This window comes from Pogona vitticeps, chromosome 3, assembly GCF_051106095.1.
Source record: "Pogona vitticeps strain Pit_001003342236 chromosome 3, PviZW2.1, whole genome shotgun sequence".
Classification (NCBI taxonomy): domain Eukaryota; kingdom Metazoa; phylum Chordata; class Lepidosauria; order Squamata; family Agamidae; genus Pogona; species Pogona vitticeps.
In genome coordinates, this window is record NC_135785.1 from 237900613 (window position 1) to 237914981 (window position 14369).

Consider the following 14369-nt stretch of genomic DNA (forward strand, 5'->3'; position numbering starts at 1 on the left):
GTTAGAACTTGATATGGAACAACTGATTGGTTCAAAATTGGGAAAGGAGTACGACAAGGCTGTATATTGTCCCCCTGCTTATTTAACGTATACGCAGAATACATCATGCGGAAGGCTGGACTGGAGGAATCCCAAACCGGAATTAAGATTGCCGGAAGAAATATCAACAACCTCAGATATGCAGATGATACCACTCTGATGGCAGAAAGTGAGGAGGAACTAAAGAACCTTGTAATGAGGGTGAAAGAGGAGAGTGCAAAAAACGGTCTGAAGCTCAACATCAAAAAAAACTAAGATCATGGCCACTAGTCCCATCACCTCCCGGGAAATAGAAGGGGAAAATATGGAGGCAGTGACAGATTTTACTTTCTTGGGCTCCATGATCACTGCAGATGGAGACAACAGCCATGAAATTAAAAGACACCTGCTTCTTGGGAGGAAAGCTATGACAAACCTTGACAGCATCTTAGTCAAAGCTATGGTTTTTCCTGTCGTGATGTATGAAAGTGAGAGCTGGACCATAAAGAAAGCTGACCGCAGAAGAATTGATGCCTTTGAATTGTGGTGCTGGAGGAGGCTCTTGAGAGTCCCCTGGACTGCAAGGAGAAAAAACCTATCAATTCTAAAGGAAATCAACCCTGAGTGCTCACTGGAAGGACAGATCCTGAAGCTGAGGCTCCAGTACTTTGGCCATCTCACGAGAAGAGAAGACTCCTTGGAAAAGACCTTGATGTTAGGAAAGTGTGACGGCAAGAGGAGAAGGGGATGACAGAGGATGAGATGGTTGGACAGTGTCATCGAAGCAACCAACATGAACTTGACACAACTACGGGAGGTAGTGGAAGATAGGAGGGCCTGGCGTGCTCTGGTCCATGGGGTCACGAAGAGTCGGACACGACTAAATGACGACGATACAAGTCAATGTGAATCAGCCTGGATTTTGCCCCCTCAGTCCGCACTTTCCCCCCTCTGTTGCTGGGGCTTCTCCTTTTTTTAAGAATCGAACATTCACATCAGTTCAGATGCTGTGACCACTTCAGCCAATGCAATGGGCATCCAGAAGCTGACTGTCTCAGCTTCCTAATTTAAGGTGGAGAAAAAGAAAGCAAAGGAGAACTCGTAGGAGTGTAAGTTCCTGTGACCAGCCCCAACCCATGCTCGTCGCTTTTTAAAATAATTTTCCACCAACATGTTTGACACCAGCCATTAACCATACCAAACCCAGTGGTTAAAGTATGAAAAATGATTTATTTTTTATTACATAGGAATATCAACTTGGAAACAGATCTAAGCTTCAGTTCTTCTTCAGGTACAACAAATTGTTCTGGCTTTAGGATGCCTAAATCTAATAAAAAATCTACTGGATTATACACACTAGCTTGCTAGTTACAAGAAGACATTGAGAATTTTAATAAAAAAATGTTGGGAGTGACTGGGAGCAACTCAGCTTACATTTGAATAGGTGCATGTCCTTGCTTGTGCATGAAGAGAGAGAGGGCATCCCCAGGTATCAAAGACAGTCCTTTCCCCTGCTCTGACTTGTGCTGATCATATATTCCTAGGCTTGCTGATATCAGTTCTTTCATTCCCATTTCTCTCTAGTCCCTCCAAGAAAGAGGTGCCTTGTCTTTGTTCTATAAAGATAAAAGGGACAGTCATGGCCCATAACATCTCAAACTTAGTAAATTGAAAAATAGAAATGATATCACTTTTCTTATCATAGGGGTACTTCTCTAGTTTTATTATTCTGTAAGGAGTATGGGTGTGATTCCTTTACAAAATGAAATATGTGTTCAGGTAATAATTCTGAGTTTCAAAGAGCTGAATCCACAAAAAGCAGCAAAACTAACTCTTCTAAGTTCTGCTTGCATCTAACAACACAGACCATCAAGATATTGTGGAAAAGCCATGTCCAAAGGGAAACTGGATGTGAGCTCAGAAGCAAACTACAAAGCAGACTAGAATGAAAGACCTTAAGAGCCCCATATTTATCTTGGCAACAGGACTTCAATCATAGGAAGTGAATAGGCTACCAGGAGGCTGCATACTCTAGCTCTCCCCACTGAATTTGCTTAAAGCCTCATGGTATTACCTTTCCCTCTACTCTTATTGCCAAAGCAGCACACCAGATCTACTGTGCTTGACAGGAAAGCCAGCCTCCCTCCAGGAATCATGCCAGAAGCACCTGGGGCTTCTTGCTCCCAAATTAAGAAATAACATCATGGGAAATAAAGTTTAAAAAGCAGCGGTGGGGGAAGGCTGTGGAATGGATTCTAGATAAAATCTGATTTTTAATCATTCTTAAGAAAGTAGATTTAAATGTAATTCATTACTTTTAGAAACTTTTTTTGTAACACAAAGCAACCTCATTTCTATACAATATGCCACTTTTGAAAGGTACCTTCATTGCATCCCTGTTGTAAAAGAAAACTAAAACTAAAACTCCTCCTTACAGGTAGTTATTTGTCCTGTGACTCATTATTTCCATGCTCTGGTTTGAATGGCATGATTCCACTCTTCTCAGATATAAAATATTCCATTTTTATTGTTAGTCGCCCAGAGTAGACTTGTGTCTAGATGGGAAGGGTATAAATTTAATTAATAAATGTATTTGAACATTTTATAGTACAGTATACTTAAATAATGCACCAGCAACATAAGTCACATGAGTATTCCCCAGTGCATACCCACCTCCCAAAGAGTTTGCTGAGCTTTTCTGGTACAGCAGAGAAATGCTTCCTAAACCAACAGAGCAAGCTGTAGAAACACCCTTTATTCCTTATAAGTCTCAGTTACAGATGACAACAGCGCTATGTAGGTATTGCTCTCTGCCTCCTTCCAACTACAAAATGGAGACCCTATGTCAAAAGATCAGAGAGCAGGCTTCTGCAGTCAATTCACAAAATGGACTGACCCTGCCAAGTTCAAAGTATAACATTCAAACATTGACTTCAGACCACTATAAAACTTGGTAACAACCTATGAGGGGGTCACTATCACTGCCTTGTGAGGACCATCTGCCCTAGCCCCACACTATGGGCAGAGTAACTGCTCCATGGTATGAAGGAGATACGGAAGTGCAGGTGTCTATAGGAAGGGAGGTGATGAGCAACATCTGGGAGTGTAAAAGGCAGGAGCAGATCAGGGATCAAAGGAGTGCGAGGATGGGGTCCTTGAGCGAACAAGGCATCAGCAGAGGAGGAAGAGACCTGGGGCTTAGCTTCAGAGGATCCTGTGTGCTGTGGCAGAACTTAACTGGGAGCCAAAGGACAATCCCTAGCAGAAGTCCTTGGATGGTTTCCTGGCATTCAGAGATAGAGGCCAGGGATGAGAGACTGCATCCGCTTCAGCTCCATAGCTCAGTGTGCCAGTGTTAAGAAGCAAAGGCAAGGAAGAGGGATGGCACCCATGCCAGCACCAGATCCAACTCCTGCACTCACAGCTCCCTGACACCAGAGACACCCAACAGGACCTGTGGTACCCACCCCTATGCAGCTGAGATGCTGGTGGCACATGCACCAGCAAGAGAAGAGGAGGAGGCAATAGAGAGAACAACTGTTGCTTACACCCAGGCACCTCTACTGCCCCTTGTTAAAAAGTTCCAAGCCCAGTCCTAGACTCTGCTTGTTTATGACCAAGAGTTCACTGGCCTCACTAACAGGAACTGAGGCCAGTACTGAACTGACTACTGCCGAAGGACAAGTGCCAGAAATTCAGTCCCTTGGGATGCAGGAGGGCAATGACAGGGAACCCCTGGTAAAAGCACCTTACATTTTAAAACCACTTTAACAAGCAGCTTGGAGTTATTGGCAGGAGACCCTCAGGCTGCCGGTCCCACTGGGAGCAGTGGCAGCAGCATTCACACACCCCTTGGTAGTTTCAATCTGTGGTGGCCCATCACAACTGACCTTTATTCCTGAAAAGGTCAATGCCAATGTGAAACAGATAACCTTTCCAATCAGATCATAATTCATCTGGGTATCAAGATAAAGTAAGTATTTTTACTGCTGGAATAATTCCAGGCAACATCAGTTTAACATGTAACTTTTTGAGAAGTCACATGGCAAGACAGGTTACTCCATCTTACAAAAAAAAACATTCTTAAGCATTTGTAGGCACAAATGTTTAAACAGAAATCCATCATTGCAACTTGTGAAAAGCTGCAAATATGATTGCCATCATAAATTCTTATAGCTATGAAAAGCTGCAAATACAAAATAATCCAAAAGCAATACGTAAATTGTAGGCAGAACCTAAGTCATAAAAATCTATTTCAGTCATAAGCTTTTAACTATAAAAGATACAAGAAATAACTTCAATCATATTTCAGTGCAAAAATACAGGAGCTCATAGCTTGAAAAGGCACAATAAAAAAAGTAGAGAGTACATCTCTTAAATTACTAAAGTTCTTAAAAGTAAAAATATATGGAAGTAAATTTCATTTCTTAGCCTTTAAGCATATTCAGACACATAACAAAATATTTAACAATGTTATCACCCAGTCACATCAGTTTACGTCTATGGTGGGAAAAAGACCAGCCACAAATAAAACATCTAAAATGTATAAATATACAGAAATATACATAAATATTGGGATCGAACGCAAAGCAATAGTCGGTTCTGAGGTAAACAACAACAGTGTCAAAACATCTCCCCTGAAGCAATTCCAAAATATCTAGCAAACCATGCTCTGACTACGGAGGCCAACCCACTTTTAGGTTCTTTTTTCTAATGCTCTATAGCAGCAGTAAAGAATTTGGCAACACTATGTGTAAACGCAGGATTGGAGTGAGACAGCAGCACATGCATACATTGTTGCTCTGTACAGCAGGGAAATCGGCCAGTCAAAGGGGAAACAAGTTATTCACGTACGTCCTTGTAATATTTACACTACAACAGGACATGTTCAGGTATTTCTATCTGCTCCATTCCACATGGGCAAAGGCACTCTGCCCAGGGGGTCTTTTTATGCCGTCCCTCCTGCACTGCTGAATGTAGTGCACTAAGCCGGGCCAGAATAAACACCCTTCTATACCTGGGCTGCTCCAACTGGGCAAAATAAGGTGCTGCTGTGACCTTGTATAAGCTGTCCTCCCTTAGAACTCTGGGGCACTGCTTAAATCATTTTGTCTCTCAATGTTCTCAATATGCTGCTTAATGATTTTCTTTGCCTGTTCCATTCCCATGGTTAACAGTCAGCCTAGAGAGACCCAAAGCGGCTATTTTTTTTGTTCAACTAACTGAACCCATTTTGGCTTAAAGGTGTCTTGCAGGATCAGTGGTGCAAGACCAATAGGGAGATAAGACAGTCTGAGCCAGTACATGAGAATTACAATCCATATCCTGGCTTTGATTTTAATTTGACCAGTTTCCAATCTTAGTTTTACATTGGCGATATCCCTGGGGACTCCTAATATTGCTCTCAGGAATTTTGATTGTACACGTTCTAGGGTTGCAATATTTGGGAAGGGGCCCAAATAGGAGCCATAAAATAGTTGGGCTACTGCTTTTGTGTGGAACAGTTTAATGGCTGAGAGAATGTAATGCCCCTCTCCTTTGTTGTCATAAATTGTAGTATTACAGCAGAACTTCTCTGGGCATTTAATGCCACATAATCACCATGTGCTTTCCTAGAGCCATTAGATTGTATAATGACACCTAAATATTTAAATTGGTGGATCTGATCAATTCTATGCTGATTTATCATCCATGTTCGCATTATTGGTCTTTTGGCAAAAGACATTATTTTTGTTTTTTGAAAAGTACAGTTTTTTGAAAAGTACGCATTACGATGTTAATTTGTTCCAGCGAAATCGCTGTAGAATGAAAACATCGTAAAGCGAAATTAAAAAGCCCATAGAAACGCATTAAAACCCGATTAATGCGTTCCTATGGGCTTGAAACTCACCGTCCAGCGAAGATCCTCCATAGCGCGGCCATTTTCGCTGCCCGTGCAGCGAGGGATCCGTCCCAGAAGAGAGCAGGCAGGCATTTTTTTTAACCCAGCTGCCATTTTGAAACCGCCAATCAGCTGTAGGAAAATCGTCATTTTGCAAGAATTGGTTCCCGAAGCAGGGAACCGATCATCGCAAAGCGAAATTCTCCCATAGGAAACATTGTTTTGCGATCGCTTTTGCGATCACAAAAACTTCGTCGTAATGCGATTTTGTCGTAAAACAGAGCGCTTGTCTTCCGAGGCACCACTGTAATTATCAAGTCTTCCTACTCACAATATATAGACAACCTTCGCAATGCTCTTCTAAACCCAACTGTGGTCCTAGAGATGATAGCTGTATTATTAGCATACGGTAATGTTGTTATATGCCTCCCTGTGATTTTAGGGGGATGAAAGTCAATGTTTTTAACTAGTCCACCATGGAATCAATGTAAAAATTAAATAAAAGTGGAGCCAGAAGGCAGCCTTGTTTGACTCCTTTTTGGGTTTGAATGGCATTACAGTAGTAAGATGGCCATCAATACTACATCTTACCTTAAGTGAGGTATTTCAATAGAGAGCCTGAATAAGCTGAAACAGACGCCTGTCAATGTTAGAAGCCTCTAATTTCTTCCATTATTTGACCCTTGATATAGAGTCAAAAGCTGCCTTGAGATCTATAAAGGCTACATGGAGTGAAGTTGCTTTATCAGAGGTATATTTTTCAATAAGATATTGTAATATCAAGCATTGATCAACGGTAGATCAACCTTCCCTGAAGCCTGCCTGCTCTTCTGCAAGTATCTCATCTTGCTCCAGCCAATCTTTAAATTTCCCATTTAGGTGCCTGGTATATAATTTACAGATTGTGCTAAGGAGACTAATAGGTCTGTTGTTTGCAGGATCATCTCTCTTTCCCTTCTTAAATATGGGGACTACGATAGCAAAACCCCCGTTTTCGGGAATTTGGGCAGTAGTATCAATATACGTGAATAACAATGCTAGAACCGGAGCCCAAAACTCTCAATTATTTTTGATTGCCTCTGGAGGAATCAGATCATTTCCAGGGGCTTTTCCCATTTTCATCTGGGCTATTTAACTGTGTTTTAGAAGTTGACACTGGTGTCCATGGTGGAGCATCTTCAAGTGTGCTATTCCATCTCAGCTGGGCTACATCTGCGTCTTTATATAAGTTTTGGAAGTGCTTCTCCCATGTCTCTAGATGGATATAACAATCTGAAATTGTTGGCCCAGAGGTTGGAGAAATCTTTATCAGCCGCCAAAACTGGGTCAAGTCCTTAGATTTTGCTGCTTGGATCAATTTTTCCCAATTTTCTTTCTGGGCCTTTTTTTCCCTTTTGCACTAGTAGAAATGAAGCACTCTGCTGTACTGCTACATGTCTGCTGCTCTTTGTTGCCCCATGCTTGTTATCTGTTCCTGGTATGTGCAAATGCATGGCATGTATGTATGTTGCTGTCTCTTACTTCTCTATATTTATATTTCTCGTTTATTTACATTTGCCTCCAATTATCAACAGTTGAAATTTGCCAGTGCAGCAAACTGCCACCCCAAGAAATCCTCTTGGAATTTCTACAAGAATCTCTATTGCATATGCTAAAGTAGCAGACTCACGAGGAAGCAAATGCTGTTTTTTTGCTACCTGTTGTATTAGCATAATAGTTCCATAGTAATTTACTTGGGTATGGTTTTGCTAGATGAGCAAATATCTGGCGCATAAATTAATGAATCTGGGAAAGTACCAATTTGCTACAACTGCATTTCAATACTCCAGGAATTGCACAGGCGAGGAACCTTTTTCTAATGTCTGGGTTTTTCCTATCAATATCCACACTCAAGTGTTAGCTTACTATTAAAGCGATCCTTTGCAGGCAATATTATTTTACACTGACCATGCTTTCCCTGTGATAGCTTGAGAACTGGTTGATTGTCCTACATACAGTTGTTCAAACCTCATTTTATTAAGAACAATGCAGATTTTCAGAGCCACTTTTTTACACTCCCCTATTTTAACACTCTATAGATTTCCAAATCTTGACAACTCTATCCCACTCAAAATCAGAGAGTACTCTGCCACCTACCTTTCTGAAATACAGAGTACAACAAGATTATTCAGTTACAACACTTGTAAAGTGGAATGCTTTATGGATATGTGTATCACCAAATTCTGTATGTAGAAAGTTTTGGAACTACAATGAGCCTTAAAGAAAGAAAAAAAATATTTTAACATTACCCTTATTATTCTGATAAGATATTTCAGCATGTATGGCCAATTTCTAATTAATTATAGGCCATTATGAGCTAATCTCAAGCACTGTGCAGTTTCTAGGATATTATGTTCACAATCAATTCTAGCAGCAGAGTATTTATCATCACATTGGACAGCAGCACCATAAAATGTACAGAATAAATATGCCACTACATGGTGCCTGGTTGTAATCTGTCTGTTGACATGACAACAGATTTTTACACTACTGTCCTGCTTTATCATAGATCTTTAAAAAGTTGTATAAATAAGGGTTTTCACACCAACTGTACAAAATATGACAGAAACAAAGTAATGCATTTGATACAGGATTGACTTCAGGTTCTCTGAGCTGCAGAAAGATGATGAGAGTGGACAACCTTTACATAACATGAAGAATCAGGCTGCAACCATATTTTTAGAAAAACTTTTGTTCCTTCCAAAACTCTGGCTTTTGCTATTTCTCTCCCTCTTCTTTCTCTCTTTGTCAGAATAATTTGGCCAGTGCTTGCAGAAGTCTGTTCTAGCCTCAGGGATTCTCACACATACTTATGTTGACAGAGAGTTCCTGTATAGCAAAGCAAGCTGAAATCCCTTTTGTTAAATATCTACTCATGTCCCTTTCTGTTCTCCCCAACATTTTGAAAATCTACTAGCTGCTGAGTTCCTACTACTGCACTCACTGGGGATAAATGTGAACTTGGGGTTGTCTTAAAGAACAGAAAAGGTAAAACTATCCATAATGAATTCATTCTTTCTCTTCTCTTTATCATTTTTCTCTGTTTTGTCTCAGTAGTGATAAAATGATTTAACTAGTAATCACTTGTCATTAAAGGGATCAATGGAATAACATGGGAAGAGAAAACTTGGCAATAAAAGCTATTTGTTGGTTTTCAAATTATTTGTCTTTTCCTCAGTCAGGCTTAACTTTTATTTTGAACATGGAAATGAACCCGCTTTTAAAAGTCAGTATCTATTTTATTTAAAAATAAGTTGTTGTTGTTTAGTCCTTGAGTCATGTCCAACTATTCATGACCCCATGGACCAGAGCACGCGAAGCCCTCTTGTCTTCCACTGCCTTCCAGAGTCTGGTCAAATTCATTCTGGTAGCTTCGATGACACTGTCCCACCATCTCATCCTCTGTCGTCCACTTCTCCTCTTGCCTTCACACTCTCCTGACATCAGGGGCTTTTCCAGGGAGTCCTCTCTTCTCATGATATGATCAAAGTATTGGAGCCTCAGCTTCAGGATCTGTCCTTCCAGTGAACACTCAGGGTTGATTTCCTTCAGAATTGAATAGGTTGGTTCTCCTTGCAGTCTAGGGGACTCTCAAGAGTCTCCTCCAGCACCACAATTCAAAAGCATCCATTCTTCAGCGGTCAGCCTTCTTTATGGTCCAGCTCTCACTTCCATACATCGCTACTGGAAAAACCATAGCTTTGACTATGCAGACCTTTGTCGGCAACGTGATGTCTCTGCTTTTTGAAATGCTGTCTAGGTTTGTCATTGCTTTCCTCCCAAGAAACAGGCGTCTTTTAATTTCTTGGCTGCTGTCACCATCTGCAATAATCATGGAGCCCAAGAAGGTAAAATCTGTCACTGCCTCCATATCTTCCCCTTCTATTTGTCAGGAGGTGATGGGACCAGTGGCCATGATCTTAGGTTTTTTTGGGGGGAGGGTTTGATGTTGAGCTTCAGGCCATTTTTGGTGCTCTCCTCTTTCACCCTCATTAAGAGGTTCTTTAATTTCTCCTCACTTTCTGCCACCAGAGTGGTATCATCTGCATATTGGAGGTTGTTGATATTTCTATTGGCAATCTTAATTCCGGCTAGGGATTCCTCCAGTCCAGCCTTTCACATGATGTATTCTGTATATAAGTTAAATAAGCAGGGGGACAATATACAGCCTGGTCATACTCCTTTCCCAATTTTGAACCAATCAGTTGTTCCATATCCAGTTCTAACTGTTGCTTCCTGTCCCACATATAAATTTCTCAGGAGATAGATAAGGTGGTGAGGCACTCTCATTTCTTTAAGAACTTGCCATAGTTTGTTGTGGTCCTCACAGTCAAGGCTTTTGCGTAGTAAATGAAGCAGATGTTTTTCTGGAACTCTCTGGCTTTTTCCATAATCCAGCGCATGTTAGCAATTTGGTCTCGAGTTCCTCTGCCTCTTCGGAATCCAGCTTGTACTTCTGGGAGTTCTCGGTCCACATACTGCTGAAGCCTACCTTGCAGGATTTTGAGCATAACCTTGCTAGCGTGTGAAATGAGTGCAATTGTACGGTAGTTGGAGCATTCTTTGGCACTGCCCTTCTTTGGGATTGGGATGTAAACTGATCTTTTCCAGTCCTCTGGCCACTGCTGAGTTTTCCAAACTTGCAGACATATTGAGTGTAGCACCTTAACAGCATCATCTTTTAAGATTTTAAATAATTCAACTAAAATGCCATCACCTCTACTGGCCTTGTTAGCTATGCTTTCTAAGGCATACTTGACTTCGCTCTCCAGGATGTCTGGTTCAAGGTCAGCAACCACACTATCTGGGTTGTCTGGGACATCCAGATCTTTCTGGTATAATTCCTCTGTATATTCTTGTGTATTCTTCTTGATGTCTTCTGCTACTGTGAGGTCCCTGCCATTTTTGTCCTTTATCATGTCCATCTTGGTAGACATGGTCTAGAGGGGAGGCGTATAAATTAAATAAATAAATAAATCAACCAATCAATCTTTGCACAAAATGTTTCTTTAATATCTCCAATATTCTTGAACAGATCTCTGGTTTTTCCTTTTCTATTATTTTCCGCTATATCTTTGCACTGTTCATTTAAGAAGGCCCTCTTGTCTCTCCTTGCTATTCTTTGGAAGTCAGCATTCAATTTTCTGTAACTTTCCCTATTTCCCTTGCATTTTGTTTCCCTTCTCTTCTCTGCTATTTGTAAGGTCCACTTAAAAATAAGTACGGTGTCAACTAGATTGTATCAAATAATCGATACACACTGATGTCAAAACAACACTAATCACAAAATTTGAAAAATTCTAAATGCTCACCAAAAAATAGTTCACTTCTTTCTAAAAACAAATGGAGATCACAAAGTTTTTTGGTTTTTTGCGGGGGGGGGGGGGTTAAAAAAACTTCTAACTATATGTGCTGTTGATTTCAGATATTTTCCTGAGCAAAAAGCTGTAAAGGGAATATCTAATACAGAGATGATTTAGAATGAGGCCCTGCTATATTAAATATTTTGTCTTGTATTTCTGTATATATTTGCAAGCATTCAGCCACAAAATTTTATTTGATTCTACATACTATATAATATCCGTCAAATTCAATAATTTGTGTGAGAGATTATTTTATTAAATTAAGTCACACTCTGACTAAAACGCATTTTTCCTCATTATCTTCATATAGGAAGTGCTAGCTTTACTGTACTGTTAATCTGTTTTGAGCTTGGTTTTGATTACTAACCTCCAAGGCACCTTTAAACTTGAATTGTTCAGGAAAGACTCTCAGTTTCATACTTCAGGCCAAACTAGCCTACCGTAACTAAAATAATATAAGACTGCATCCTTTGTTTTCTTTTGGATTATAATATAAACAATAATTGTCTTAATGTCACTCTCCCAATGAGGATCCTTGCATCTTTCAACTATTAATAAAGGACATGAATTACTGTACTGAAATTTCTTTCTGTGGTAAACACTGGAGGAGCATCCACATATACATAGGAATTATGTTTGCAACATATGGCTGGATTCAAATATTAAGAGCAAAATTCAGCTTGTAGAATAATGTAATTAGGAAAAGGTGACACAAACACATCCATTCCAGCTTCCCCATGCATCCACTGCACTGGCTCTGGAAGTGTGGGAACCTGTATTCAGATAGCACAGAGGGCTATAGGGGAAGAACATTCTCTTGTGACTACCAGCACAACCCTGCATTCTCCTAGCATTCCTAATAAACCAAATATGGTTTGATGAAGGAGGTTAAGCAACAAGTTGAAGCATACCCTCCTCCACCACTCCTTTCCCTTTCCTCTCTACAGATATACCTTGGTTTCTCAAACCAGTTTTCTCATGACATCCAAAGTAGGAAACCTGTCATGTACATCAAAATATTGTTTCCATTCCTGCTAGATAACTAATGTGCAAGCATGGCAAACCACATTTCTTGATTCTAATGTCACAGGGAAACTAGGTTAACAAAAATAGATATTCAGCCATATAGAAGAAAAGGGGGAAAAGAAATAAAAGCAGAGAAGTGTTTTGCCCTGTTTGCCTAATTTGAAACAGTCACTTTTTGGAGCACTGCTATCGCTTCATACTATTTTTAAGATTTCATGAAACTGCAGTCATAAATGTTAGCAATATTTTTTTAAATGTGTGAGAATACTGAGATACTAAATCCTGTGCTCATTTTTCTAGGTGGTTCTTCTGCAGAGTAATGCATATATGCCTCTCTGTCATCTCAAGAACTTATGTGAAAAGCAGATGCCCTTGTAGTCTTCAACTGTAAAAATGATTCACAATTTCACTAAAATACAAGCATAGTAATATTTCTAACTTTATACTTTGAATTTCAGGAGTGAAGACAACTTATAGAATACTCAAGATTCTCCAGGTAACAACAGATATACTGTATATCTTCTGATATATATATATATATGGACTACATAAAACTCATGATTCACGGGACGTTTTGAAATGAAATGGGATTTGCCCTTGCCTAATGGATTAAACATACAGGAATGGAAGCTGAGCAATATCGAAAAGTGTTGTTGCCTTATCTTATGCTTGCTAATGCTGAGAAGATACTTGGGACTTCAACAGTGATAAAGGATGTATCAAAAGGGAAAATCTATTGCCGTTTTCTGGAAAGTTGTTCAAATCCTTCATTTAAGTCGCACATTACAAATGGAAAACCATCAGTGGAACCAGCCACTGTTCTTGGCCAGCTGTATTCTGATGAAGAGCCCGAGGGAAACCAGACTGATGGGGAATTATTGTTTTCCCCAGATTACAAAGAAGTAGGGGAGCCAGCCCAGCCTCTTTCCTATCTTCCTCCTAAATCAAACCTGCATAATAAACTGCATAGAGCCCATGATGAAACTACTCTAAGACATAAGGTAAACTCTAACACTTGTTCAGATCTCAAATTGCCAATACATAGAACTAACTCTACATTTTGGATAGATGAAATAACACATATAGAAACATCTTCATCCGACGATCAAGAGGATGAAGAGGATGAATACATTTTCACAGAGCTACCTCGGTATAAGACAGCACTGAAGAGCCAGCAGAAAAAGTATATTTCTCAAGCAAAACAAGACAGATGTCAACATATTAGTTATGAAGATGTCTTCCCTGTCAGCAGTGGCAGAGATTGCTACAAGAAGAAACTGAAAGACCACAAACTGCAGCTGCAGGTAAGATTATTTTATGTCATAAGAACAGAAGGGGAAGCACGTGAATTATGTTTCAGTTCACTGTTCAGATTTATAAATTGCTATAGTCTTTGGCTACTGCAGCAGAAGGAATAAAATCACAGAGCAAGATCGACACAACAGAGATTTACATCCACAATCTGAGCAACTTTCCTCAATGTAGTGTACTCACATGCTGCTCTCTTAATTTACATGATCCTTCCTGATCACACTGGCTATAGCAGCAGAAGCTGTAACCAGGAAGCTGGAGAATGCTTAGAGGATTGTTCCCTTCAATGCATTTCAGACATTCCTGGTTTTTATAGGATTGTTTGGTTCTCACATTTTAATTTTTCTACATTCAAATTGCTTTGGGTGTACTAACAGCAAATATGGTGCCATTGTTGATTCCCTTATATTGTACTTGAAGCTCCTTCCATTACTGGAGGTGGCGGGCAGACAGGAATACAGTAATTGGCAGTCTAAGGCAGAGTTCATATAACATTTGATCCCCCAATAACTCCTGAGTCCACATATCTCCCATACAGAAGAACTCTTTTTTTCCCTACTTAAGTAATGACATACTGTGTCAGCGGCTGTAATCCTGTTAACAGAGCCAAGCTGTGCAATGAGAATGATCAGCCACGGCCGTGCCACAATGGTTTCAGGGGAATAAAAAGATTTCTAGAGCCCTACAGTTTTGTGGAGTATAGGACCTCCATCATCCTGGGGCAGGAACGG

At 40.1% G+C, this 14369-nt stretch overlaps 1 protein-coding gene across 1 annotated transcript in view; it reads left to right on the plus strand.

Annotated features, from left to right (window-relative positions):
- Nucleotides 1-14369, plus strand: part of STARD13 (StAR related lipid transfer domain containing 13) — a 255721-nt gene that overhangs the window by 19291 nt on the left and 222061 nt on the right. The window contains exon 2 of the mRNA XM_072993776.2: nucleotides 12786-13631. Within this exon, the coding sequence (XP_072849877.2) occupies nucleotides 12951-13631 (681 nt within the window). The 5' untranslated portion in view covers nucleotides 12786-12950. The remainder of the gene's footprint in view (nucleotides 1-12785; nucleotides 13632-14369) is intronic.